General features: G+C 37.7%; 1 protein-coding gene across 1 annotated transcript in view; it reads right to left on the bottom strand.

Annotated features, from left to right (window-relative positions):
• Nucleotides 1-923: 923 nt before the first annotated feature.
• AVL9 (AVL9 cell migration associated) overlaps nucleotides 924-27,788 on the bottom strand; it is a 41,599-nt gene continuing 14,734 nt past the window's right edge. Inside the window, exons 2-16 of the mRNA XM_069007558.1 lie at nucleotides 26,649-26,769; nucleotides 24,661-24,746; nucleotides 22,416-22,487; nucleotides 21,511-21,600; nucleotides 21,074-21,140; nucleotides 20,378-20,418; nucleotides 19,207-19,245; nucleotides 15,669-15,738; nucleotides 14,513-15,060; nucleotides 11,585-11,719; nucleotides 10,587-10,806; nucleotides 9,102-9,219; nucleotides 8,328-8,381; nucleotides 6,388-6,476; nucleotides 924-5,533 (exon numbers count right to left, since the gene is read on the bottom strand). Coding sequence (XP_068863659.1) covers nucleotides 5,439-5,533; nucleotides 6,388-6,476; nucleotides 8,328-8,381; nucleotides 9,102-9,219; nucleotides 10,587-10,806; nucleotides 11,585-11,719; nucleotides 14,513-15,060; nucleotides 15,669-15,738; nucleotides 19,207-19,245; nucleotides 20,378-20,418; nucleotides 21,074-21,140; nucleotides 21,511-21,600; nucleotides 22,416-22,487; nucleotides 24,661-24,746; nucleotides 26,649-26,769 — 1,845 coding nt within the window. The 3' untranslated portion in view covers nucleotides 924-5,438. The remainder of the gene's footprint in view (nucleotides 5,534-6,387; nucleotides 6,477-8,327; nucleotides 8,382-9,101; nucleotides 9,220-10,586; nucleotides 10,807-11,584; nucleotides 11,720-14,512; nucleotides 15,061-15,668; nucleotides 15,739-19,206; nucleotides 19,246-20,377; nucleotides 20,419-21,073; nucleotides 21,141-21,510; nucleotides 21,601-22,415; nucleotides 22,488-24,660; nucleotides 24,747-26,648; nucleotides 26,770-27,788) is intronic.

Genomic DNA, 27,788 nt, shown 5'->3' with positions numbered 1-27,788 from the left:
GAGAAAAAAACCAAGGAACAATTTCCAAAATTTAAGAGCTGACATATGCTTCAGCCAGCTCTTTGGCACATGGCAAAATCCATATACACACAAATTATTCACAGCGCCAAAGCCAGTAACCACAGGTCATACTAGGCAGTATGTTAAGCTCAGTGTTATTTTTTGCCACTTTCTGGTATGCCTGGACTTGTAAATTCTCCACTGTGTTTCTGTGTGCATTTCTTCAGAGATGAGAAATCAACTGAGTTCCCTTCTCCAGTATTTCCCATCTATTTCATATAGTATGCAAGTGATGTTAATTTCCATATTATTTTTAAGACAAGATGATTGCTGTACATCTGCCTTCACTTCAAATATCTGTTCTTCCTTTAATCTAAACATTCTTGCTTGATTATGCTCACCTGATCCAGAAAGCAGTGCCACATTATTGGTGATCTGGATTCACCTACAAAATCTTCTTTTCTTGTTTGTTCTCTGCTACTATTACAGCCAACAGTAACTGTGCTTTCATCAATGTTAGTCAATAAATTCAGGTGGAGAATCAAAAAAAAACCCCTTACTTTATTAGTTGATTTTGAGGTATTATTACAAGAGGAGCAATGTATGGATTAAACAATTTTGACTCAAGACAGCTAGACTTCCAAGTTCCATTCCAACTGAGATTAAGCCACCTGTGTACAGATGCACACATGTTATGCACACATGATGTCATTTTACAGGGAATAAGGTAATCTGAGTAAGGGTCACTATTTAACTGACAGAAGAGATCCATCTCCATATTTTTTAATGAATCCAAACACTGCTTCTGATGGTTGTAAAGGAATGGGGTCAAGACCAGAAACATCACACAAGTAAAGCTCTGTGCCTGCTTTTTAAGTCAGTCCCTTACCTAATACAGCATTAAAGACTCAAAACACCATGAAGCAATTTGTCATACATCTTTAATCATAACACAATAATGTAGTGTTTCTCCCTTTAATGAATACTCTCCATGTTGCCCTTTTTAATGAAAACCAAACACCTGCAAGAAAGTGGAATTGCAGTGCATAAAAAACACAATGTAAATTTATCTTTCAGTGTCTTTGCACAACTACTTGCACACAGTCAGAAAAACCTTAACAAATTTTAGGGAATTGCAACCATTCTCTAGACATAACCTTTGTCTAATTTACATTTAAATCTTACCCAAGGCAGTTGGTTTCCTCCTTCTGGAAGCACCCATTTACCAAATTGTTCTCAGACAGGTACAGCAACAGCTGCAGTAGAAGTTCTGATGTTTTAAAACAGCTCACTATGGCAGAGAACTGGATGTGCAGCAATTAATTTACACAGCATCTTGATTTTGACCAGATGTCACAATCCACAGAAACTACAAGTTACTTTGAAGCTAAATCTACACCAAAATTTTAGTTACACTTGAAATTCTTATCGATGTAAGAGAGGTCTGTGACCTCCTGAGGACTTCAATCAATTCACAACAAGCAGCACCCCACAGGGAATAAAAAGTCTCACTAGAGGATCCTCTTGTCATAAATTTGCAAAAAGCAGCATCCATAATCAGTTTAAATGGAAGACAAATTTCAAAAAGACTGCCAGTGAATTACAAGCAGCTACCAATATCAAAACCAGATGCCTGCAAATGTCTTCTGGTGGAATTAATTTATTAAAATAATACAGCTTTTTGAGCAGACAGAACTTTTAACAGGCTGGATGTATTTTATTTTTCAAGCAGCACAAGAAAAATCAAATACATTACTTTTATGTTCAATTATCAAGCAATAGTTTCTATGTTTAAAAACTGCATTCACACCTTCACTTCTACAATTAAATACTGCCACATTAGTTTCTTTGCTTAGTAATAATTTGTATGGAAATCAGAAGCTCATTTATGCAAAATATTATATTTAATTACAAAGGTGCTTAAAACAGAAGTACAAAGTCAAACAAGTGCAATGTACCAGGAACACTGACCTAAAAGTTCTAATTAAATTGTGACATTTGAGGAAACTGATGTGAGATGTGTACAGGAATTAAGGTTATGACATGAAAATAACTGATGAAAGATGCTGAACACTTCAGTCAAATGAAATATAAGGTCAGCAATACTTAAGTCTTGTGGGGTTTTGGGGACTCACATCTCATATCTCTGCTCAACAGGCAGTTCCTCAAATGCTGGCTCAGACGAAAAGCTGAGGTTGATGCCTGTGATGACAGAAAGTTGAGAGGTGTGCTATTGTGTTACCTGTAAGTCAGTGTGTGCTGCATGTTGACAGCCAGAAATACCTTTGCAACATCAAATCACGACAGAGCTGTAACAATACCTTCACAGCTGACTGATTAGAGGCACTATCACCAATTCACTTAGGACCCATTGTTTCTTATGGTGCAGAAATGGATGTCAGGGCTTTTGAAATGGAAGTCGACTGCCTAAATCTTTCTGAATAATTAATAATGCCTGCACTGGAAATTTTAAAACAGAGGAGAGGAAAATAACTTGCATTTGCATTGGATTTAACTAAAGAGGTTACAAGCATTAAATTAAGAAGAGAACTACATGAGCTTAGATGAACCTCAGTGGCTGCATGCCTTCCTACAACCCAAAAGTAAGCTTAAGCAAATGCTGGAGAGCAAACGTAGATGTTAATGAAGACAACTAATTATGAAGATCCCTTCATCTCCACCCACTCTCCATGAGTCTTAATCACTGTTTAAATCTGAGTTTAAATCTGAGTCCAACTTGCTAGCAGGGTACCAGTTCTTAAAAAGACTGAAGAGTAATAAAAGTTTTTTATTCTGTCATTTGTAAAGAAAGGAAAATACTCTTAATCAGGTTGTATGTTTGCTTCCACAACAGAGACAGCGGGGACAGGGAGAAAAAGGCTGCAGAGAAAGATCTGTCTGGTCTTTTCTTGGCCATAGGAGAAAAATTGTGGAGTATGACAACAGAGTCACTGTTCAAAGCAACAAGCAGCTGATGAGGGCACCTTGTTCTGTCTTTCCTCAGATTAATCCACCAGAAAACAAACAAACAAACAAAGGTCAGCTTTCTAAAACCCCTAGGCCAGTGAGGGGATCTGTGGGAATAAGGGGAATGCCGAGAGCTAACAAATTTGCCATATAAATTTGGAGCATCTGAGAATTCAACAGAAAAACCTCAGGTTAGGAGGTGACAAAGACAAGGATATTGAAAAGGGATCCTTGAAGGTCCTGCTTCTACAGCTTGTACACATAAATACCAACCACTTGCCTGGCTTCTAGAACTCACCATTGCGAGCTCCTAAGCCTAAATCTACCTAGGTATGCCTTAAGTTGCTGAAGTTAGTTTTATAGGTACTTAAATCCCTTATGGACCTCTTTTCAGTCTTTATTACAACATGGACCCTGACCACTTAAATCCCAAACAGCAGATAATACATTAGTCATTTCACAAAAGCAAGTGATTATTTTGGGTTATTTTCTTATCTGCATGCTGAATCAAACAGCTCTAGACACACCATGAATAAACAGCTCTAGTCTTACTTCACTGCATATAAAGTAATACCTAGTCTTTGAAAATATATAAATGTCTATTACAGAGTTGTGGAATAAAACAGAAAAGAGCATCAGAAGTTTTAGGAGATATACAAAGACACATAAAGACCAGGAGCAATAGCTGCAGTTTGATAGATACATCTTACTTGTGTGTCAGAAGCAATAAATTAGTAGAGCTTTAGGGGCCTTTCTGCCCTTCTCAAATCAAACTATTCAAACTAGCTGTTTACTTTCAGGTTTTCCACAGTCATTCTATCTAGTCTGTCCTGGAAAAAAAATTAAAAGAAGGCTTTAAACCAGATCCCATGTTTTCAAATCACTGAAGCAAAAAAACTGACAACCGAGTTGCTGGACAGCGACAATGTGATGCAAGTGTGGCTTTTCTACTAGCTTTACAAATGCACAGAAGGAATTAAAACACAATTTCCTAAAGACATTCAAGCCTTCTTGTTTATCTCTTGTACAGCTGCTCCATTTTATTTGAGGAACAGGAAAAATAACCATGACTACAAATCTTGGCCCCAGAAAAGAACACGGCAAAATGCTGACAGATACTGATGAGGCAATAAACTAAGAGCCTTTTGATACACAAAAGTTGGAACACTTGATAATGTAATGTAGAAAATGTTAAGAGCAACATGTGGGGATGTCAGAAGGCATAGAGAGGCACACACATTGCAAGAAAACAGGAAATAATCTCCCTTGGAACCAAGAAATGTGGGAAGTGCAATACGCTTGCATACAGAAGACACCACATGCATGGTACATTGGAAATACAGCATTATGCCACATCTTTTCAAATAAACTAGTATATTTCTTCACACAAGGATATGAACTGAGCTGTTCTAGTTTCTCTCAATTCTAGTGTTGCTTTCCTTATGAAGAAAGCAATTATTCAACCAGCACATTCCCTGAGTCGACACAGAAAATCCACATAGCTGATTTTCATTTGGAAGAGTCCTCATAACTTTACTGGGGAAAAAAAACCCAAAACATGCAGAGTCTGCTACTGTGCTAGTTTTGGGTGGGTTTAATACTTCATATTCATATGTATGCAACTACATTAATGTTGTAATTACATCCTAACAGAGCAAGACCTCACAAAACTGTCTGTGATCCAATCCCAATTTGGGAGAAATGCTTTGTAATACTTTCCCTGAAGAGATCTCTCCAACTGGAATCCCATTCACATCCCAGGGGAAAAACTCAGCCAAAATATATGCAAAGGTATGAAGGTCTACTGCATAACTTGAAAAAAACTACTGATTTTGCAACTGTCACACAGATTTCGAGACGCTAGAGAGCTAGAGACAGATTAATTCAAACAACTCTACATGGATACAGAGGATAGAGGAAAAAAAACCCTTGTCAGCCAGAGTCTTACTCTACACCTTGTTGATTTTAATTTGCAGGTAAAAGCATGAAAATTCCACCCTTTAAGGGTTGCAGAGATTCTCTCAAATCCAGCCTAAAAGAGGAATTATTATTTATATTCTGCTTATTTCTAACAATAATTCACAAACATTTGGCTATCTGGATTGAAAAATAGAACTACTTTACATAAATATCTTCAACATCCAAGAAAATGTACAAATCTAAAGTCAAACACATTTGGCTTGCAACAAGCCCTGTTTGCTAATGTCTTTATAAAGGCTCAGTTTTAAAGAGAAGTAGTCATTTTAAATATAACCAATATACTGCAAATGCCATCCCATTGTATGGTGACACCATTCTTCTATACCTCTAGGAAAAGTGAATAATGACATTCCACATCTGCTTGCAAGCAACATATACCTTATTTTGGTCCTGGGTAGTTAATCTCCCCTCCTACATTTTGGAGTGGTATTTTTACAGCTCAGAGAAAGATTGCACCTGAAATAGCCAGCAGCATTCTGCCAAACCAGCATTTAGTCCCCAAGGCTTTGGGTTGACTGTGTGAAAGTGGAGAACCAGGATGACATAGCTGATTTTGCACTTGTGAAGGCTCCTCCAACAGACTGACCTGCAATACAAAACAAAGATCAGTAGTGAAGTGTTATCTTTACTGAGTTGCTACAAGGAAATATTTTTTTTTTAATTTAAAAATTACTCAATTAGTTGTCCAATTTGGGATTTAAAATCCAATTCCAGAGTCTGTGCCAGAAAATATTCAAAGAACTTGAACACGGTAGCTCAGCAGAAACGGCCTATGATGTCCTTTGGCTGGGAGGGCTTGGTAGACTTCGGGCTGAAAGGCACTCCTGGCCAGAGTGCACCACAGCAAAAAGAAAAAACAGACTCCAACGGAATAAAAGAGAAAGTTAAACAATTTTTGGCACAGCTACTGCCAAACAACTATCAGACCCTTAAACAAGTGAACACCCATTATGTCACACTGCAAGATGACACCGTGATGATGGCCCTGTTCAAGTGCAACAAGTGCTTTTTCAGAAAATTACAGACTGCTGCAAAATCTGCAGAAACTGACACAAGGACTTTTTCTGATCTCAACCAGCTTTGTATAGTTTCAGTCAAAGTGATATCAAAGTTGAGAATAACTCAATGCAGATGGTGGTATGGTCAAAGTATTTACCAAATTACATGGGATCTCTTACCTGAATATCTCTCTTCCCATATTTATCTCCAGGCCACACTGGAAAAGGAATGTACACTAATTTCTTTGTCTAGCTGCTTCTCTTTCCACTGTTACACAATATATGGGGCCTCAATCAGCAGCTTTAGCCTTCAAAATGTTGCTCTGATTTGTGCATGTTATAAAGTACACTTGGACAAAAACAAAATACAGCTGAGAAATGGGATGCTTCTTCAAAAAAGGATCTGGCTTAGATGTAAACTGATTTTAAATAGATTTCTTACCTACAGCTTTTCCCGTTTGTACCACATTCCGGCTGGTAGAAACCATCACATTTCCAATCTTCTTTCCACGTTCACTGTTTTGCACTGAGCTAAACAAGAGAGATACTGAAGACTGTTAGGTGACTGACTTCTTATTACTCCCAGGTGTAAATAAACTAGTTAAAGTATGTATCATTACACACAGATTTACAGAGCATACATATATATAGTTCATGTATATGGTCAAGCCCAATTCCTGCACTCATCCACAAGCATTAGGCAAGCGTCTCAGAGGATGAAAAGATGCTGCCAGCAGGACAGGAAATCAAAACACCCAATGGTTCATTCTTATACAGCACACTTTAAACCTTTCACAGACTCTATGGGGTTGGAAAAGACCTTTGAGATCGAGTCCAACCCATGGCTGAACACCACCCTGTCAACCAACTGAGCACTGTGTCCAGTCACTCCTTAAACACCTCCAGGGATGGGGACTCTACCACCTCCCTGGGTAGCCCATTCCAATACTCAATCAATCTCTCCTAAATGTTTACCAAAATGCATTTATGATCTGAATTACAAAGTCAGATTTGCAGTGGTTTTGGGAATTCTTAGCTCCAATACATAACCTTTAAACAGAACAGTAACTGATCAGTCCTTTTTTTTCTAAATAGAGTTTTCTTTGTACCTTTGTCTCTAAGATTAACTTTTTGATCAAGGACAGTTTACATTCATGCTTTTGTTAAAGAAATGCAAGAAAATGACAGACACTATCATTATTTGGAAAGAAAAGCACAAAAGCAATCAGTTCTACTGCAAAAGTACAATCACTTGAAAATAATCTCATTTAGTTTTAAATTGTAACTTTCAAGTCTTTTCAGGCTTTGCAAACTCATTAATGTGAAACTCAACATCAGGCCACATTCTTTTCCCACTTCCAAAAATCTTCAATGTAGATGGAAAAAGCAGAAAGAACAGAATACACCAAAACCAAGTTTAGGCTCAATTTGCAAAGGCAAGTAATTTTGATGAGGATCTGGTACCAAAGTCCCACCTGCAGAATAAAGGCACTGTTGTAAAAATACTTATTATTTGAAGCACACTAAGAACTACTGGTCCTTTTACATTGATCTCACAATACCCAGAAGAGTTAGTAACTCCCCTTTCACACAAGGGGACAAAACCAGGACAATATTACAGACACCTCCAAAGCTTTCAGATTAAGTCTTTGTAGAAAGATCATCCATTAATAAGAGAGAGAAGAGAGACTGTTGTTTTATGGTCAGCACAGCTAAGTGAGAAAAGAATCCTTTTTGCCTGGTGCATAAACCCCAGGCTGAATTCTGGCTTCAGTTAGAGCTGAACAGCTACAGAAAAAACAAGTACCACTGAATTTTAGGCTTGAATTCTAAAGGCAGCAGTTGAGATCAACTCACAGTTCAGCTGAGTCTGGTTCAATAAGAAACTACAAAAAACTCATTGTAACTTGTAAATTGAAGGAACTGAACCACATCTCAGTATGCATTCAGTGAACTTTGAGTTTTAGAACAATGCTGTACTAGCATTGTTAAAAAACAGCTAATTAGAAAGAAAAAAAAAGTTGTTGTCTCCTAATAGTGAGATCTAACGTCAAATCACTGACAGAAGTTTTAACAGCTTTAGCTGACAAATTAAAGATACACATACAAAAGCCTTATAATTGCAATGCAAAAAAATCAAGGCTCTATTATGTAAAGTCCAACACAAAATAGCGCATTAGCCTTTTTTTAAAAATTATTATTTATTTCAGGCCAATGTTTCATCTTTAGATGTGGTGATGTTTTGAGAGAACAGTGAGTATAGTTTCATGAAGATGGCCAATTAGAATACTATCTTGTCTAGTTCATGATAGCAACAGTCATAGAGTTATTGATATTTGACCACACTTTTAAAAAATACAAATCAAGGTACTATGTACTTACTGTGACAATCTTAACTTAACATCTGATACAGAGTACTGTCCCTGGAATGGATGGCTAGAAGAGGAGGAAAAACCCAAGAAAACATTAATTTCTTTTTCATGATGAATCTGTATCTGTAATTATTAGCTGTACTCCCCTCTGTGCTTTACCAAAAAAAAAAAAAAATTAAAAAATATTTTGCAGATGCACTACTCTGTCACTCTGTCACCCAGAAGTCTGGGTTGCAGTGACTATTCAGCAATAGATTTCTCATTAACTACCTGTAAGATGTCTTCTATTTACAGACGAGATATTAACAACCTTTTCACACTAATTCAAAAGCACCTCCTTCCAGCAACACAGAGCAAATAAAAAACATCTCCTAAGTAGACCAAAAGAGCTTTGTAGGTCTAAGGAAAAACCTTTTTCAGACTGCAGCAACTGACAAAGTTAAAGCAAACAAAACTCCCTGCAGTACTGTAATACTAAACAAAACTAAACAAATGCTAAAGTAACACTAAACAAAACACATGCACAGCCAACACTGGTACCAAGCCCAGCTCTCCTCTATCCCCACCAGTGACAACCTTGGACACAGCTACTCCCTGTACATGTGGGATTAAGTAATACAAAGGAGAACCATCTGAGGACACTTCCTGAGGAATGACAAACTTTCTGTAGCTGGGGACAGCGGACAATCAACTTGAACAAGTTTCACTTCTCCTGACTCTGGATATGTTTTTCTTCATAAAACCACTGCCCAGAATTAGAGTAAATACCAAAAAATTTCCTTACCTAGAATTTACCTCTGCAAGAGCTGGATGCTTGTTGCTGTTCCATACTCTGTAGTTGTGGGTATTTTTCCAGGCTGTTACAAATGCTGTTCCAAAGTCTGACAAAATCTTTTCATTGTCTGATAAATTAAAATAAAGACAAGAATTTGCAGAAATTCATTAGAGATGTAATAATTACAAGATAAATTACTTTTTCTCTTGCAAAGAAAAATTGCATTTTTCCAGGCTCTTATCAAGTCAGTAATAATTAGAACTCAGTACAAAAACCTGGGTACTTTAAAAATGGCTTAAAGTGTCAAAAATATACAATACCAGGACAAGAGGGGGGAAAAAAAAAAAAAGCTAAAAACTATTTTTCTTATTTTTAGTTCATTTATAAAGCTCTAAGAGCTTAACTGGGAAAAAAATAATCCAAGCATATATCTCTTGACTTTTTCTCTGGGCAATGACAGGAAAGGAAAGAGAATGGCCACATAGCAACCAAGAACAAAACACCATTTGCATTGGTTTTGGTCAGATACACTGGGCCTTGCTGCACTGTTATTACTCACTCAAACTTAGTAACTCCCAAATCCACTCCAAAACTGCACTAGGAAATACTGTGGAATAAACTTATCATAACAACAACCCCTTTAAAACACTGAAGAGTATAGGAAATAACAGCCAGCCAGTGAAGTAGTATGAGTTCCCAGAAAACCCTGATATTTCATATCACTCTGGTAATCCTCTAAAAATATTAATTTTGTCAGACCAAGAACTTGACATCTTCCAGACTTTAAAATCAGGTTCTCAATTCCATGTTTTCTCACAAATACCACAAAACAAAATCTGAATTGAATCAGTGTGAATAGAGAAAAATCATTATGAGAATGAAGTTAACAGGGGAGTGCAGGGCAAACTAAACGTTGTCCACAAATAAAAGCCACTGATTCTTTTACTTATATTCACACAAAAGGTTGGAACATAGAGAATTCCTTCTGAGGTAAAGCAAAAAATGTTGAGCTCCAGGAAACAAAAGCTTATAAAGCCTGTAGGTGACACTTTTCACTTATGTGAATCCCCACTTACGACCATGGCAAGAAGGGAAAAGAGCTGCAACAGTCTAGCAAAACTTCCTGAAAACAGATGCTTAACTTCATGTCTCCTTGAATCCACATAGTTTCCCAAAATTAACTTCAGGTTGCAATACAGTCTAGAAGACACTCAGATTCGTAACAGTCTCATCATACACAAGTTTCAGATACTTCTACTTATGAGGAAAACAATTAAATCAAGAAGACAGTGTAACAAGTGTCTGTAAGGCTGTGAACTAAGGATTAATGACAAGCTTGTCAAGAAACAGCAAGGACAGACAAAGACAACTGAAAAAGCAGCCTAAAACGAAACTTTAGGCAGAGGAAGATCCACTGACAGACCACACAGCAACAGAGCAAATGCTTGACATGTCCACCCTCATCTCCATCCCTAGACAAGGTATCTGTTCTACCTGGTTGCAGCACAGCAGCAAGCAGTGCATGAAGATAAGCACTGAACTGAGCCCTGATCCACTCATCTCCTCCTTCCCATCCAGTGCCATCAAGGAACACATCATCTCTGTTCTCAGTTACATGCTTCACCAAGTAATCTGAAAATCTTAGGTCAGCAGTTGTTGGGTTCAGGATCTTACGGAGTTCTGGATCGTGGATTTGTACATGAGCATCTTCTATCTGTTTGAAATAATTCCAAGGGTAAACATTTATCTAAACAAAACTGCTTATACAAACTTACACTACTACATATTGCTACCTAAATCTAAACCCTCACTCCCCCAAAATACCAACAAGAAACAAATAGCCAAAGAAACAATGAACTAACTGTTCTCAGACAGTCAGATATATCTGATATATCCAGAATTCGATCATTTCCCTGGCACACTCCCCCTGCTTATTTGACAGGATTTGGCAGAAAGTTTGGCAGGGGAAGTATGGTACTTTTTGATTATCACCTCTATTTAAGTTGATTACCTACATGGAACCATCTTAGGTTACCAGATGCTGATTACATAGTTGTGTCTATTTGCTAGAAGTGACACTGTGGGTATTTAAGATACCGTGTTTTTACCCTCTTGATTACACCAGAAGGAAGTCAAATCAGTACCTGCTTCTGAGTCTCATCTGCAAGCACTTATTTTTGAAGACCTCACTACAAAGCCATGAAAAAGCCCATGACATGAAAAATAAAATTACACCACCAACACAAATTTAACAAGTGCCCTGCAAATTCAAATATTGGACATGTATAAAACCACGGACAATAGTTTTGCACAGGTTATCTAACCCTGTCCTCTCAAGTCATAGAAATTTAATAAACTTCTGCAGCTGAGAATTTATTTCATACGGAAAGAATTCAAAACTCGGGCATATATGTGAAACTGTAAAGCTACGTTTAAAATGGAACCTCAGCTTCCTCCCACTCTCCCCCCAGCTCAGATGCAAAGATCCATACTTCCACAATTGCATCACTCAGGTGTTTCTGCTGACGGAACAGGATATTGGTAGCTCCTGCAACAAAGCCACGGACGCTCACATCCGACAGGAGATGATGCTGCTGCAGCGCCATGTACGGCAAACAAAGGTACCCCTGCAGCAAGAGACATTTAGAGAGAGAACATTAAAAAAAAGTGTCTGTATTCAGAGGTTTTCCAAATAAAAGCCAGCACATTTCACCCAGCATGAACCTTGGTTATTACAGTTTCAGCCTCAATTATCTGTTGTTTTGCTACATGACACTTGTGAAGCGAAGCCACCAGATTCCACATTAATTAAATTTTTCAAGAGATTGTGTTGCCTTTCAGTCTCAGGACTGAAACTGAAATCCAAAGCAAAAGACGAGAATTAAATGTCTTTGTAAGGCAACAGAACAAGCAGCATAAGAGCAATAATAAGCAACAAGACTGAGGCCGCAGGTCAGTTCAGAGACAAGAAGTCAGCGGAGGTAAGGATTCATCTCTCCAGTTGTGCACATGATGTCTTCAGTTGTGAGGCACATAATGCAGGAAAGCTACAGACAGCTATCCACATTTTGTGGGTGGAGATTTCCAGACACCAGAGATAGCAATCAATTTTTGATAAGCGTACACAAGCCTGCTTTAAGGAGCAGGACAGAAAGCAACACACTGTGCTTTTTAGCCACTTCAGGGTTGTAAGTTCATCTAGTAACCTACACTCCAATTAAAAAAAAAGTCAAAACATTTTGAAAAAGGTTTAGAGTTAGTCATTGAGGGACTATTGAGAGGCAGATGTAGGTAAATTTCTTTTTAAATATAGGATCAACATGCCCCTGACATCTAATTCCAGCTGTTCAGCTGCATAAAGCTCAAAGTAATTTATTCACTAGGACTAATGGCACACTGGACAGAAACAAAGAGCACACACACTTTATCACCCAGTACGTGGTAATTGGAAACATATGGAAGAAAGGAGCATAACTACTCCCTTCTGTTATATTAGACACAGGGACGGCCTTAGAGATGACAAGCACTTATCAGCTGAAAACAAACAGCCTGTGTCAAAGGAACAACAGTGCTTTGAAAGGAATCATAAACCTAAAATGGAAAGTTTTCAAAAAATACAGCTTAAGAAGCAGGAAAAGGAAGGTTTAATTACTGTATCTAAAGTAACAAAGTCTGGGAAATCTTTCAGTATTTAAAGTATCAAATGTCAGTTTCCAAGTGCACATTTGTAAGTACAAGAACTTTTATTTCCATGAACATGCTCCGTTCTTTTTTAAGAGTGCAAATGAAATGACTGTTAGATCCTACAGAACTGGTACTAAAGAAACACATACCACAAGCTATTTTCCCTTATACTCAGGTGTACCTGGATAATGTATTATGCCACCTGGCAAAACCTCCAAATTCAAATTTGTCAGACTTATTAGTCTTTCTATGGCATGGCATGGAACAATCCTGAGTTAAGAGCTCTAAAAGAGATGTAAGCTTTCCAGTAAGTGGTTAAAACTGTAACTTTGAGTCAGATTTTTCTGCTAACTCAGACATGTAAAGCCTATTCTACTTTAATCACATTGGATGAACTCAAGTGAAAAGTGCCTTTGTAGAACAGAAGGTAAACATGCAGAAACTGTCAGCTTCCTTAAAATTCTTTTCCATTTGATGAGCTTAGCAACAAACAGAAGTTTGCACTTGGAGGTCCCCTTATCAATTATTTTATTCTTGCTTTCCATCTAGTATTTTCAAAGAACAAGACTAAATACAATTTACAGGCTATAGTTAACATCAGACAGATCATAAGGACCACACCAAATGCAGATCTTTGTTGAAACAGCATTTCTAATGGTGACATGAGGCAATACAGGGCAATGACATTTGAGCTGCTCACTTGGGCCCACACAGTGTACTATTTCCAATGAAAGCTACAGTGAGAAGCCTAAACACAATCATAAAATACAATATTCTGCAAGGAAATGCAAATAAACCCCTGCAAAGGAAGAAAAACCACTTTGAACATCACCAGCTTGAGGAAATAAATCTGAATCTTCTCTCTTCCTACTACAGGCAAATGTTCACTTAAAAGTTTATTACATTAAAAACAAAACTGTGAAAGGTAGTATATAATTTCTGTTATTGATAGCAGTATCTTTAAAAGGGATGCATTTTACCTGGTTTTTATGGGAAACTAGCCCTACTAACCAGCCCTATTTACCAGACCTATTGCTTGTTATCTGACTATGCCTATCAGAGTCATTAGAGATTCTGGAGTACCTGGAGCTCAGTTAGGTATCAGTGCAAGCTTAAAATTCAGCAGCTCAGCAGCACGCACAGAGAAAGAGACACAGATAAACAGAAGGAGTTATCACGGACAGAAGGGTGAAATTTTATATTATTTTTTTTTGTGTGTGTATATATGTATATGTGCATTTATATACACATTTTGTGCATATACACACATACACATTTAAAAATACATATACAGATATAAATTAAAAGAGGAAAACATAGGCTTACATGTCAACAAAGGTAGAGCTTTCAGAATCTTTGTTTAGATTAAGGTATCTAAAGGATTCTGAAGTACTCTGATCTTGCCCTATATAGGTTAGATCACCGATTCTTTAGAGTAAAAGGAAACTGTAGTTTCTGCTACATACAATTTACTAACCACAGTGGGGCTGCAGGTTATCACCATGCAAAATTGCAAAAAAAATGCAAATAGTATTAAAGTATAGGTATGAAAGTGGAATGCAAATATGCATGGGCACAACCCTCTCAGGCCTTTCCACCTGCCTAGGAGAGACCATACTCACATGTTTTGTAGTACCCTAATGTCTACCTGGAGTTCAGTAACCAAAATTATTAGCCACTTCTGAGAAAAAAAGAAGTCTTTAAGAGTTACCAGGTACCACAAAGAACATGCTTACCTTTGTAAAAATAGCCAGTGGCATCCCATACTGATCCTCTTCCAACCCAGACACCAGTCCCTGAACAAGCACCGTGTGCCCTGTGTTTGCCTGGGGCTGCACAGTGATGGGAAGGCCTTCAGAGCTCACACCCTTGCTCCGAAGATTTTCCACCAGTTCTGATGCTGGATTCTCATGTTCTCCTTCTTTCAAATTAGACTCCTCCAAAACACTGGGATCCAGGGTCTCCCAGTCACTTTCTGAGGATGCTGGAGAAGCACGGGAAGGAACTTTCAGGTGCTGCACAGTACCGTTGGAGGACTGAGCTCCATTGCAAGTCTTCTCAGGCTGGGAGAAAGGCACATTTGCTTTTTGACCTTCCAGTGAATTATTTCCTGCCATCTTCCTGTCTCCCTTTCCCATTCCTAAGTTTGCATTTGAAGCATCAGCAGCAGACACAGAAGCATAGTCATCTAACCGTGGTGTATTTTCCTGCAAGCCAGCATCTTCTGATATGCTCTTCCTTGGTCTGTACTGTGAGCAGTCACTAAGACCATGTTCAATCATACCTGGAAAGTGACAGCACACACAAATATCAGCATGTCAACAGAAAGTTAAGTGACCTCTGTAGGGGGGGAAAAAAAAGTGCTCTTGTGTACAACAGAGGAAATCATGTATTCTAAACACCACTTAGGGGAGAGAGGGGTGTGTTAAAAAAACCAAACCCAAACCCCACACTTTCTCCCCTAAAGAATCTGCCCTAACATCTTGCCTTAAGAAGACTGGTTAGAAGCTAAGGATTAGCAAGGTTAGGGGTTATGTTTGTTTGAGTGTTTGTTTTTTAAGAGCACGTATGGAAGTAAAAGTTTGTATTTTGGGGTTTTAAGGAACTCAACACAAATGTGTGACTTATTCAGGGGCCCCACCTACGTTACCCACAAGAAATACAGAAAATCCAGTGGCTCCAATTAAGCACAAGAAATAACCCATAAAGTGCAAGTAGTAAGTGTTCAGAGGTGTGTACATAGTACATGGACATGCATACAAGTCACCCATTTTTCAGGCAACATATCAACCTAACTTTATCATCACATGAGTTGATTTCCAAATGACAGCACAACCAGCCTCAGTTATCACCAGAAAACATATAAAAAGAAGTTCAAACTTCTCCTCTTACCAGGAAAAAGTGACAGGACAGTCATCAGAGCTCCCACCAATCTATTTACAGGAGAAATATAAAACAGCACCTGGTGGCAGGAGGGAGGGCAATGGGAGGAAGAGAGAATGCAAGAGACGAAAGGGGAATTAGGGAGGGGAGAATGAGAAAAATAACATTACACTTATGCATGACAAATGACACATGCAAACTATACAAGGCACTGCTTTTCATGTTATATTAGAAAGTCTGCTTACTAACAAAACTTCCTACAGCAGTTCAAAGTAAATATTTAAATATGTCTATAGAATCCTTGTATAATATTTGTAATATATGTTATTTATATATATACACACATACACATGTGTTTGTAACACACTTGTCAGTTATTCAGATTTTTCTATCGGTTTTTAAGATTTTTTTCCAGATTGATCCAGTTACTGAAGGACTGACAGAAAAAAGTTGTTCCTGGCATGCTGCATAAATTCTTGCTCATTTGTAGCACATTAAATTCTCTGTTATAAATCAAAGAGGCCAAGTAATCTCCATTCCAGAACACTGACACAAACCTATGCAAAAACATTTCTTTTAAGGAGTTATATTAAGGATATGCAGGTAAATGAAAAACAGGATAAATGTTGCATGCATTTATTACAACAATATTCTTATGTAACAAAAAAGATGTTTGGAAACAGAAGACATGACTGATACTTTGGTAAAGCACTTAAGGCATAACATGGGAAAACAGAATCTCCTTATTAAATCAGAGAGACTGGAATTAGTAAATTAGTTAGGAATTCAAAAGGGGGTGCCAAAGGCTAGCAATGAAAGAAGAAACAGAAACCAGACTGAATATTACTACAGGAATTTCTTCAAAATAGACCTTCAGGGAAAAAGGGGGGAAAAGGAAAAAAAAAACCAAAGAAAACCAAAACAACCCAAACCCAAAAAATTCCCACAAAAGTAAACTTGTTTAAAAATGCCATTTTTACATCCTTAATCAGCACAATACCAGTAAAAAACTACACATGAGCATTACAAGGAATCAAGAATGCAAAGGAATACAGAATCATCTGACTTTATGACTTTGCAGTCCAGTTTAATAGGTGTATGACGAAATTAAAAGTCCAAGTTTGTGGACTTAGTCTTAATAAGAGACTTCTGCTGTAAGAAAGAAAGACACTTTAGAAGAGACTGATGAATAATAACTCACGTCCCACTAGTATTTGCCAGTCTACAAGCTAGTGAATTGATGGAACCAAGAGAAAGACCTACACAGACTTACAACGGCCCAAATGATGTTTAATGGTACCTCAGCTAAAAACAGACTATGTATATTATCCTAAACATATCAAAAAGGTAAATTCAAATTGCAACAGCCACTGAAAAAGCATGATGAGAAGAACAAGCAGCTCATCTGTGGAAAGAGTTTTGGCTGACTCCAACGGGAATAAAAATTCTAACTTTAAAGATGCTGCTTTATAATGTATGCATGAAAAATGTATGATATAATACCAATGAACTGCAACAGAAAGCCTATGATACTCCCACAGGTTTCAATTCTCAGACACCATGCATTCTTAGCCAAGCTTCTTTTTAAGCCTACAGAAATAATTAAGTCTACAAAGAAGTACCTTGTTTTAAAGGAATCTATTCCAGTCTAGGTTTTCGTTTGGGTATGCCACATACTTAAGGCAAATACTTTTCTATATTTGTTTCATCAGGTCCCTCTGCCATCTTTCTGTCTATAAGGATGCACGGTTCCTTATCCCTCCCAATCCCACTACATGGCCCACAGCATTTACATCAGCAAACGGGGTGGTCCTGGCAGCAGAAAGTGAAATGATCACCATCTGGAAGTAGTCTTCCAGCCTAATAACAGCTGAGAGGTGAAAAAAATTCTTTTAGCCTGTGGAAAAACATCAACCAAATTGCTACAGATTAAAGGAAATTAGTCTGTGGCATTTTTCAGATCAAGGAAAATTGGCATTACTAGTGGCTTCTTGCATATTATATTTAAGGTCTTTGAACATACACATTCCCACAGTTATTCTGGAACCATAACATCTGCCAGAAAACAGGCAGTGCCTGAAAACCAAAACTTTCTTTTGAAACTGCAAGTGTTGTCTTCCTGTCAAAGCTTAGGGAAAAACAGACACAAAGCAACCTGCAGGCTTGTTCCATAAGCATTCACTTACTTTCAAAACAATTTCATATGTTTGAGTAATGTGAACACACCCAGGAAACCTCTCTCCTCTCTTCCTGTGCACTTGTGTCTCATGGTTTGAGCAGTTTCAGAAAAGAACTGTAGCTCACTGAAGTACTTTCTTTGTATATGTCCAAATGCTGAACTGATGTAGTGACTCCTACTGTGCCATAATTGTATTTTCTCAAGTATACCTTTTGCATGCCCTTTAATATACTCATCTTCAGCATATACCTCTTTAATGCAGAAACTGCATTTATTCTCATCAACAAATATTGAGAAGTGTCAAGGTATATCTGACTTACAGAATTAAGTGACAACTGCTAAAGCTTCACAGAAGCTGCTACATCTGTTTTGAAATAGAATAGCATATTTACTCCCTCACAAAAGATATCTAGGTCTCAGATATAGACTTAAAAAAACACCTCCAAAACTCTTTTGATAACTTATAGATTAAATCCTACTGACTTTCCAGCTGCAGCTAACAGGAAATTCTAACATGCCTTCTCAGCACAGTGAAGAAGATGGGTTTTAACACAGCAGGTTCACTGAAGAAAAAGCAGCAGTTGGGAAACTGAAACAAAACTTTAAACAACATTTTTAAACAAACCAAAACAAAATCCCTGCATAAATGTGTCTGGCAGCTGATACACAGTCATTTCACTCAAAGTTCTAGTTCTAGGGCATTAATATGAACACAGAAGCAAACAAATATCTCAGTTTCACATCTGCTTTCACATTTTGCATATTACACTTAAATTACTAAAATAGCATTGCTTCTGAGGCAGTAAGATAGCCCAAAGCAAGCACTGAGCCTAGAATTCAGCAGTTATTACCAATTTATAATCTGAGTTCAGCCTGACCTAACAGATCCAGCTCTCTTCATTGTCTCCTGCAGGTGTCCATGCGATTCAGGTGTGAAGGACACTTCTAGCACTTATTTCCTTTGATCTGTCCATTTAAAGCCTCAACCAGAAGTTCTCCTTACTGAATCTCTGTAAAGCTGTATGTGCCCTTTTAGGTACCCACATTTCCTATCAGTTCCTCCACACAGGTACCTATCTGCATGATGTGTATCCTGTCCTGTATTTTACAGTAGGTTAAGTTTCTCTGGTTGCATTTCATCACATTTTACCTACTCTGGCTGGGATACCAACTAAAAAAGCAAAATGTGGACAGAAGTTGGAGACAAATTTATAGGTCAACACACAGTATTTCTTTTAGCCTAATAACCCAATTTATATATTGATGCAAAGTTGTTGATATGAATGCAGATGCTTCTATTTTATGTATGAAAAAAATTTAACAGTAGTATTTCATTTAAACTACCTGCCTCAGCTTACAAAACGTTACCTTTTTCTCTAGAAGAATCAATTTAAAAAGGATCAAGACCTGAAAAAAACACAAAAAGAAAAATTATGGTGAGTGAACCGGTGCCATTTTTCAAAAACACTGTGCAAGTATAATCTCTTGTTCAAGGTTTTATGGTAATCACTGCGTAACTATCAAATGGCCAAATGCATTTGACCAGTTAAAACCAGTGTTCCAACATCCTTTCTCCACCTGAGTACACATTTAAAAATAGCATGAGATGCAAAAAAAGCCCAAAAAACAACCAAAACCTCCACAAACAAGAGCTGTGTAATTTGAATCATACGTAGCTTAGCAGAAAGAACATGTTGTGCAATTCCAGAATTTTAAAAAACAGTAAACTGCATAAACATAGAAGAGTTCCTCCACAGAATTACTGAAAAAATCCAGCAAAATTACAAGAATAGTATTCACCTCACCTAATTTTAGGCACCTAGAGAAGAAGCATCTAGATCAGAAGTGGCTGTCCAGACCCTACACTCAAGGAAAAACACAGATGCTTCTGGGGTATGATTGGCAGATATCTGACATTAAACAAACATGAGTCCTACCCCAAAAATCTACTGAGCAGGTACAAATACACCATAAAATTCAGATTTGTAAAGCTTTTTCCTTGATGCATCTGAGTTAATAAAAGATTCTAAATGCTATTTGTACTTTAGCTATAAGATACACACTCAATTTCAACAGAAATAAGGAAAAGAAGGAGAGGTCCAAGTCCCCTCAGGTTCTATGATGGCAGAAGCTACAAAATTTACAAAACATGGGGAAAATGCTGCAAGCTGTGTGTTTACAGACTTCAGCAATAGTCTTTTATCACATTCATCAAATGAGAAACAGGACATAGAAACCAGATCATAAATGAGATAGCATTTGCACTTTGGGACAGGAGTAAAAAATGTCACACAAACCTAGAAATCCTCAAGAATCCCTCAGACTAACAAAACTCCTTAGCCTGGAATGTGCTTTCACTGAAGTTATGCAGGTGGAATTGGAGGGAAAAATCAGGAGGCTGTAAGCAGCAGTACTTAGGAAACAGTCTTCTTACTCGTAGCTCAGGTATGTCAAGATATGTTTATTTTTCTGTTCCTCACAAAGCACTTTACTCCACAAAATAGTGCAGTCCTTTCTATAGCTAGTAGAGAATGCCTACCTTGTGTCTAAAATGGAGAACAAGATCCCGAGGAGACAGACCTGAGACACCAAAAAGAGAGCAATTATTACAGTTCAACAGTTCATAGGGATACTAACTCACTTCTTGTCACCATTTTTCAGCATGAGGGAGATACCCATTAGGGATTCTGTGTGAACCTGGTTATTTCAATAGCAGAATCCATACAAAATCTTTTCTTTTTTTTTAGTAGAACCAAGAATTCATCGACAATAAATATAATAACAACATGAATAGTTGTGCTCTGAGTTAACTCCCATTGGCTGCCACACAGCATTAGGGAAACAATGAAGTAAATACTACACTGTGCATCCAGAAAACACAGGGAAGAGTCAGAACTGGGTGGTGAGATATCCTAAATAATGGGTAGATGCAAGCTTGAATAATTTGATGGTGTGGGGTGCTCAATCTAATAATTAAGATGGTATTGTTTACCAAAAGCAGATAAACAGCCACTAGTCAGACTCTTAGGTCAAGGAGTAGTATGGCTTTCAACCTGCAACTAACTCCTATTATGAAAGCAACACTACATTTTACATTCATTTAAATTCATTAATAAAGAAATGCAGACCTCTGGTGCTTAATCTATTAATGCACATAAGCAAATTAGCTCAGGAGAGGCATGTGTTGTTTGGTGTAACATCATCTCTGCTGCTTTGTAGAAAACAAGTCACTTACCAAGATAAACTTGTGACCCTTCTAACGAAGTACTGCCCAAAGAACTATTCATATGATCATAAAGTTCCTGTAAAAGTTAGAACAAAGGCAAAAAAAAAAAACCCAGGAGGTGTTAATGGCACATGGTAACACAAAACCCAGCATAAATAAAATTCACTTATTCAAGGATTTCAACGGCTTATTCTAGAAAGAAAGCAGAATTTTACTAATGGAATCAACAGAGATACAGGCTGACAATCACACTCGTATCTCGTTACAAATCAGAAAGCTGACTCTCTGTCAGGTTAGGGTGGTACATTTAGTTCATGTTAAAGTATTACAGGAGCTGAATAACTGAAAGACTTACGCAAAATGAATATTTGAGCACTAAGTTAAAACACTGAAGTTTGTGGCCATACACTGAAAGCTGTTCTGTGTGGATTTTACTGCAAAGTTACCTTTAGAATTGAAATTTGTGAGAAGTCCTTTTCTTCAAAATATGCATGTGTGATGAGTTGCAGCTTTGCCTGAAGTAACCCATACAAAGGCTTGGAAGAAAAACAAACACAAAAGCAAGTGAATAAAAATATTTAGTCACTCATTTTGAACTTTAATCTTCTTCCATGCTTATCCTGAAATACTGACACTTTATTATACATGGAGTTCATGGATGAGTAGTCCTCAGTGGCTAACTCCCAGCATCTTTCTCCTGTGCTCATTTTAAATGATGATAATTTCATTTTCTTTCCATTTGCATGTACCATACTCTCACTGGACATCTTTCTGGAAAAGTAGTTTCCTGCTTTAACACTGCTCATGAAGCTCCAGTAATACTTTTTTCTTCAGCTTTAAACACAAAAAGAGTTTCTGTTCCCTGCCTGGTGACCAGCAGCTTTTGCTGAATAGGTAGAAATAAACGGTATCTCTTCAAAACAAGAATATACTGCATGTGTGGCTATCAGAAAACCTCCCTCACAGCTGAAGGTAGTAGCCACTCTCTCCAGCTACTATGCTAGATGATCTTTGAGGTCCCTTCCAACTCCACCCCCTCTATGATTATACTAGCCAACCTCCTCAATTCTACCACATGAAATTGAGTTAGTAGCATTCAAGAAGGATCAAAAGTGCAAACAGTATCCTCATCCATGACAACAGGCAGACACTTTTCCAATGACAAGCAGATACCACAATTCAAGGCAGCTCACTCAAATGCCAAGCCTTCAAATTCAAATTTACTTCAGTATTTTGTTACTCTGCAATGGCTAAGAGAGATGTTTGAAGCCAAATGTTCCAAATAAAAATATGGAAGCACAATTGTTAAGGTTACCTGAAAGAGTTTTGGGAGTTAAACAAACATTCTTACCAGCTGACTGAGAACACAGACACTTTTCTGTACAGTTTCTCGGGTGATGTCTGCTTGCCGTACTTTTAATGCCTAAGAAATAGAAGTATTACAGTATTTTTACCCAAACAAAATTTCAAAAAGAATACTTTCCCAAGTCTAGTTGCCACATACTACCCCCTATTTAAACAAAATCCTAAAACTGGCTATCTTTAATGGTGGAATATCCAAACCATGCAACAGCATGCTCTTACGTTTTCAGAAGGGATAGGCTGCGAAGGAGAGGCATGGGTGTCATCCCCTGTGTTAAGGAATGGCTAGATTGTGAAGAGCTGCCTCTGAGGAACAGCCACAAACAGGTTGAGAGTTTGTGGGTAAAAATCAAGAACACCTGGCTGGTGTCTGCTACAAGCTGCCTGATCAGGGGGAGCCTGATTACAAGGCCTTCCTGCTTCAGCTACAGGAAGTATAGTGCTCGCAAGGTCTCATCCTAATGGAGGAATTCAACCACGTAGATGTTGGCTAGGAAAGCAATGAGACTGTGGATGCCCCAGCCCTGGCAGCTTTCAAGACTAAGCTGGACGGGGCTTTGAGAAAAAACCTGGTCTAGTGGGTAGCATCCTGCCCATGGCAGGGAGTTGGAACTAGATGATCTTTAAGGTCCCTTCCAACACAAACCATTCTATAACGATTCTAAGATTCTACCTAGCAAAAAGAATCGTAACACTGACAGGTCAGAGCTGTATTCTCATCTCATTGTGTCCAGCAAAGATCCAAACACAACTGTGATGATTGGCAAGAACGGTTTAAAAGACACTAGCGTGAGAAAAAGGCAACAGCCTGGAAAATGAAATGGCATTTTAACTCAGGGGAATGTATGGGAGAGAAACCACAACACATCACTTGCTCTACTCTAACATCATCTGTGAAAATCGACCAGACTAAAAAGTCTCTGCCTAGAAATTGTTTCATACCCAAGCATCTTTTTCGAGCCACCTACAAAATAAAAGCTAAGCCACAAAATAAGCTACATTCTCAGCCAGAACAAATGATCCCAGCACTTACCAGTAAACCTAGAAATGGTGGCAGAATACAGAAAAATGATTCACTTAACTGTACAAAACAGAAAATGTATGGACTGCTGCCCACACATCAAAAAGGACAGATGGAGAGGGTGCTAGAGCTGTCATATGAAACACATTGGGTTTTATTCTATTTGTTCCAAAGAGTTAATTTTAAACATCTACTTATCTTAATTGGTTACTAAAAAGCATAAACTGGAATCAAGAGCACAATAAAGCCAAGTTATTGCATAGTTAAATACAGCAAGACTCTAAATCACAGAATACAGTGAAGGTTGGTGCAAAAATAATGAGTCAATGAAAACCAATATGGAATTTAGTTCAAAAGAAATGGAATTAAAAACTGCATGTGTAAATTTTCTCCTAGAGCAAGAACAGGAACTGGAAATATATTCAAGATGTAATTAACACAGAAACAGAGTACATAAACAAGTCATATACTCAGAGGGTGTAAATTAAAACTCAAACCCACATGACATTCCAGATTCTTGGCAATTCACTGAAAAAATAAGTAATTTTAGAAGAAATTTGTAATAATTTCTCAATTCTAAGTGCACAGATCATACCACCATTACTATTTTTGGAAACATGGGATGATTTTAGTAGATCAAGTACTTAATTTCCTCAGTGTTATCAGGTGCACACTGTGTCTCTCCTCAGTTTTTCAGCTTTACTGCTGAAGTTTGGTATTGCTAAGCAGCTACCATGAATGGGAAGATTCCAGTCTACTCTGCAAGTGTACTTTTGGCACAGGAAGTAGGTGAAGAGAAACATCCCTACACTTGCATGGTTAGATCCCAGGAAGTACTCAAATTCCCTTTGAGGAGAAATGTCAACTTTTTCAACCCAAAAAGCCTACTTCCTGGAAACTTAACTTTTCCACCTGACAGACTGTCAATTGAATTTTGCTCCTTGGTGCTGATGGCTGGATTGGTCTCGAGAAACAAAACTTATTTTTCAATTGCCTTGAACATTTCAAAAGATCACAATACACCTGCTGATGTAAGAGAAAGAATAGTTCTCAGGTTCTGGGGCTACATACTCCAGAATTCATTTTCACAGACTTTTAACCTAAGACAATCATTTTGCCTGTTGGTATAATGCAAGCCACCAAATTTTAGGTTTGTTAATGCATCAAGACTATTATTTCATTAATATAATTAATTCACAACTGGAAAAGTTACCTTTGCTTCAATCTGCCGATAGCAAGAGACACCATACACTGTGGTTCGACCCCCACATCTCGGTGGCAAATGGAAAAACACGGTATCTAGAAAAAAAGAAGAGACTATTTCATAAGTCACTAACAAGAGTTCAGTATATTTATCCTCAGCATCACTTATTTATAAAAGGTTTACTGCTGAAAGTACTGGCACATACTTATTTTCTAAAATATAAAAAAAAAAAAGGACAGAAAAAAGAAAAAGTCACCTATAAAGTTATGTCTGGACCCAAATTAGTTTTTACACTGCAAGATAATTTGTGGAAGAATCTCCAGCTGTGCAGGTCAGCTTCACGTTTAGTCAGACCAAGCCAAAATGCTTTTCAGAAGCAGCTATTGACAGCAGAGAAGCACCACTGAAACCTATAGGCATGCTGCTTTCCCAATTCAGCACAAAGGAGAAAAGGCAAGGCACTGTGAGTCAGCGTGTACAATTGGGAGCATGATGCCATTAAGAAGGCAGACACTATCAAGATAGGAAAAAACCCCCAAAACACCAAGGAAGACACACACAGTTGAAGGGTTAGAGTAGCTGCTACCACTGCCAAGGTAGATATTACCACCACCACCAGCACTATACTAACAAAAAGAATTTGTGAAACGTAGTCTCAGAGAAAATACTCTCTCTGTGCAAGTGCAAAACGGAAATGAAAAGTATCTATAAAAGAGGAGAAGAGAAAGACTTTTATGGCTTGAGATATACACACACACACACCTGCTACTACTGAAAAAAGTTGCTAAATCCAAGTAAACAGTTGTCCTCTCCTTTTAAAACATGTGAAATCTTTTTTGAAACCAACCATTAATTTTTTGTTTGCTTCATAGTAAGAAAGTGAACAGGAGAGGCAATCCCATATGCATTATGACCAACAGAGAGGGGGACTTTTTATAAAAAAGCTTACTCCCTTGATCAAGTTTATATTCTGGAGATGACCGAGCGTTTTAGAAAGCCTGTAAGATGATTTCCTGTACCAAGTCATCCTCTTTGCACAAATGCAACTATCTGCAGGAATCAGTTTAGAACTCAAAAACCAGGTATCTAACAAAGTTACAGTAAGTGAAATACAATTATTATCAGAAAAGCTATTTGCCTGGTTCAAGTTCATGTGTATTCTTGCCTACAAAACACAAGGATATGTACTTCCGCTTTGCTGCCAATGCTTTTTTTTCCTTACCAAAAAATAAACATTTATATTCTTCTAGTACAGCAATAAAAATGCTCAGAGTTGAATATTAACTGGAATGGTACTGAGACAAGAGAGAGAAGGGAAATGGAGCTGTATGTGATTTTCCTAGCTTTGAATGTAGCCTACTTCTTGTAATGTATTTAACAATAAGAAATTCAGCAAAAATCATGACCCAGAGCAGAGTCAGAGACACACTTACTGCTGCTAGGAAAGGGATTATTTTGATAAACTTTCTTTGTTTCCAAATGAGATCTTCGAAAGCTAGACAATAAGGAAGCTAAGTATATCAAGTTAAAAAAAAAAAAAGTCCAGGGAACTTGCTGGTGACTGTATGGCAAATGGATATTTCTATCTTTATTCTGCCGACGAATACACCTTTAAAGCTCACGCCATTATACTGACATGGCTTTCCATAACTTGTCGGTCTTTTAAGAATCTCCTAATTACTGAAGGAGAGCTTTTTCACCCTTCAAAGAACTTCTGAAAAGCCAGCAACTTTGCTTTGTGCTAGAACTATGCAAAATTGATATGTAACCCTTAAGTTTTTATTGTCATCAGAATTCTTGATACAGGAGGTACATCTTTATGATCTACTTTCACCTAAACTCTGAAGGAACATATCCTTGCCAATGTATTTTCCAACTTAAACAAAAAGTGCAAGAAGTCTAATAGTAAAAAGAATCATTGGTCAGCTGTTCAGATATCAGGTTTTTTCTTTGGATTGCAGTAGAATTACACACAACTTTTCTCTCTCATTTCTTACCTTCCTGATAGTTGTGAGCGCCATCTGGTAAGGCAAGAAATGGCAAGTACTTCCATTCTTCTGGTAAACTGTGGCTGTCATGTCCTTCTCCAGGTTTTAGGGGAGGATAGGAAAATTCAACCTAAACAAACAAATGAAAACAAAGGCGAGACAAAGAGAGAATACATTACAGTTACCAAACAAGCAGGCCTCTGTGATTCAGCCTAGCACTTTTTTCCTACCAATGTTGTGGAAAAAAAAGTGGTTTTCTTCCAACTAGCATTCCTTGTCTCTTCCTTCAATGCATCCACAGACTGACTCGTGTGGTTTAACTGACAGGCCCTGGGCAGATTTGGCTTCTACAGCCTAATTCCTTTTCCTCAAGAGAAATGAAAAAGATCCTCAAGCAGAAAACAGCACCCAAGAGCTGAACACCTTCACCCCTGTGTGCTCAGAGCCAACAGCACATTGCCACACCTACAACATCAGCAGGGGTCATTGCTGAGGCACACATATCCTGAAATCAGATTTGACTTCTGAGCCCTTCAAGGGCTCGTGGCTAGGTAATACTAACACATGCAGGCCTCTATTTTACCCTACAAGATGTTGAATCATCTCAGAAACTATACTAACAGCAAAACACTGGTTTATATATTTTTATGTCCCTGCTTGCAACATGTTCTACACAATGGCCCACAGTATCTCCTTTTCCTTTCACTAAGAAATCCTGCCTTTCAATTTTGCCTGTCATTTATTTGCCATTTACCCCTTTTTCCTAGAAATAGGGACAACCTTTCCATTCCTTGCACTGCACTACACATCTACCACAGATCCCCACAATCAGATTTACATCTTTACAGTGCAATCTTCTTTACCTATGGAGATCCCTCTGGGTTTCCAGCCACTTCCACCAACTCTTTTCCAGACGTCATTTCTTAATTTACTGAACAAAATCTAAACACAAATTTTTCAGTAAAAGAAACTGTTTACTGATACTGCAACTTCTCTCCAAGGATATTTAGTTAGTGAGCATAACTAGTGAGCTGAAAAATGTGTGTACACATGGAAAACAAAAAGCATGATAAAGCAAGCATACAGATAATCTTAGCATTTGATGGATACTGAAATAAAATAGTAATAATAACAACAAAAGAAAAAACC

Source organism: Aphelocoma coerulescens, chromosome 2 (genome assembly GCF_041296385.1).
Source record: "Aphelocoma coerulescens isolate FSJ_1873_10779 chromosome 2, UR_Acoe_1.0, whole genome shotgun sequence".
In the NCBI taxonomy this organism is placed as follows: domain Eukaryota; kingdom Metazoa; phylum Chordata; class Aves; order Passeriformes; family Corvidae; genus Aphelocoma; species Aphelocoma coerulescens.
This window is presented reverse-complemented; position numbering and strand designations above follow the sequence as displayed.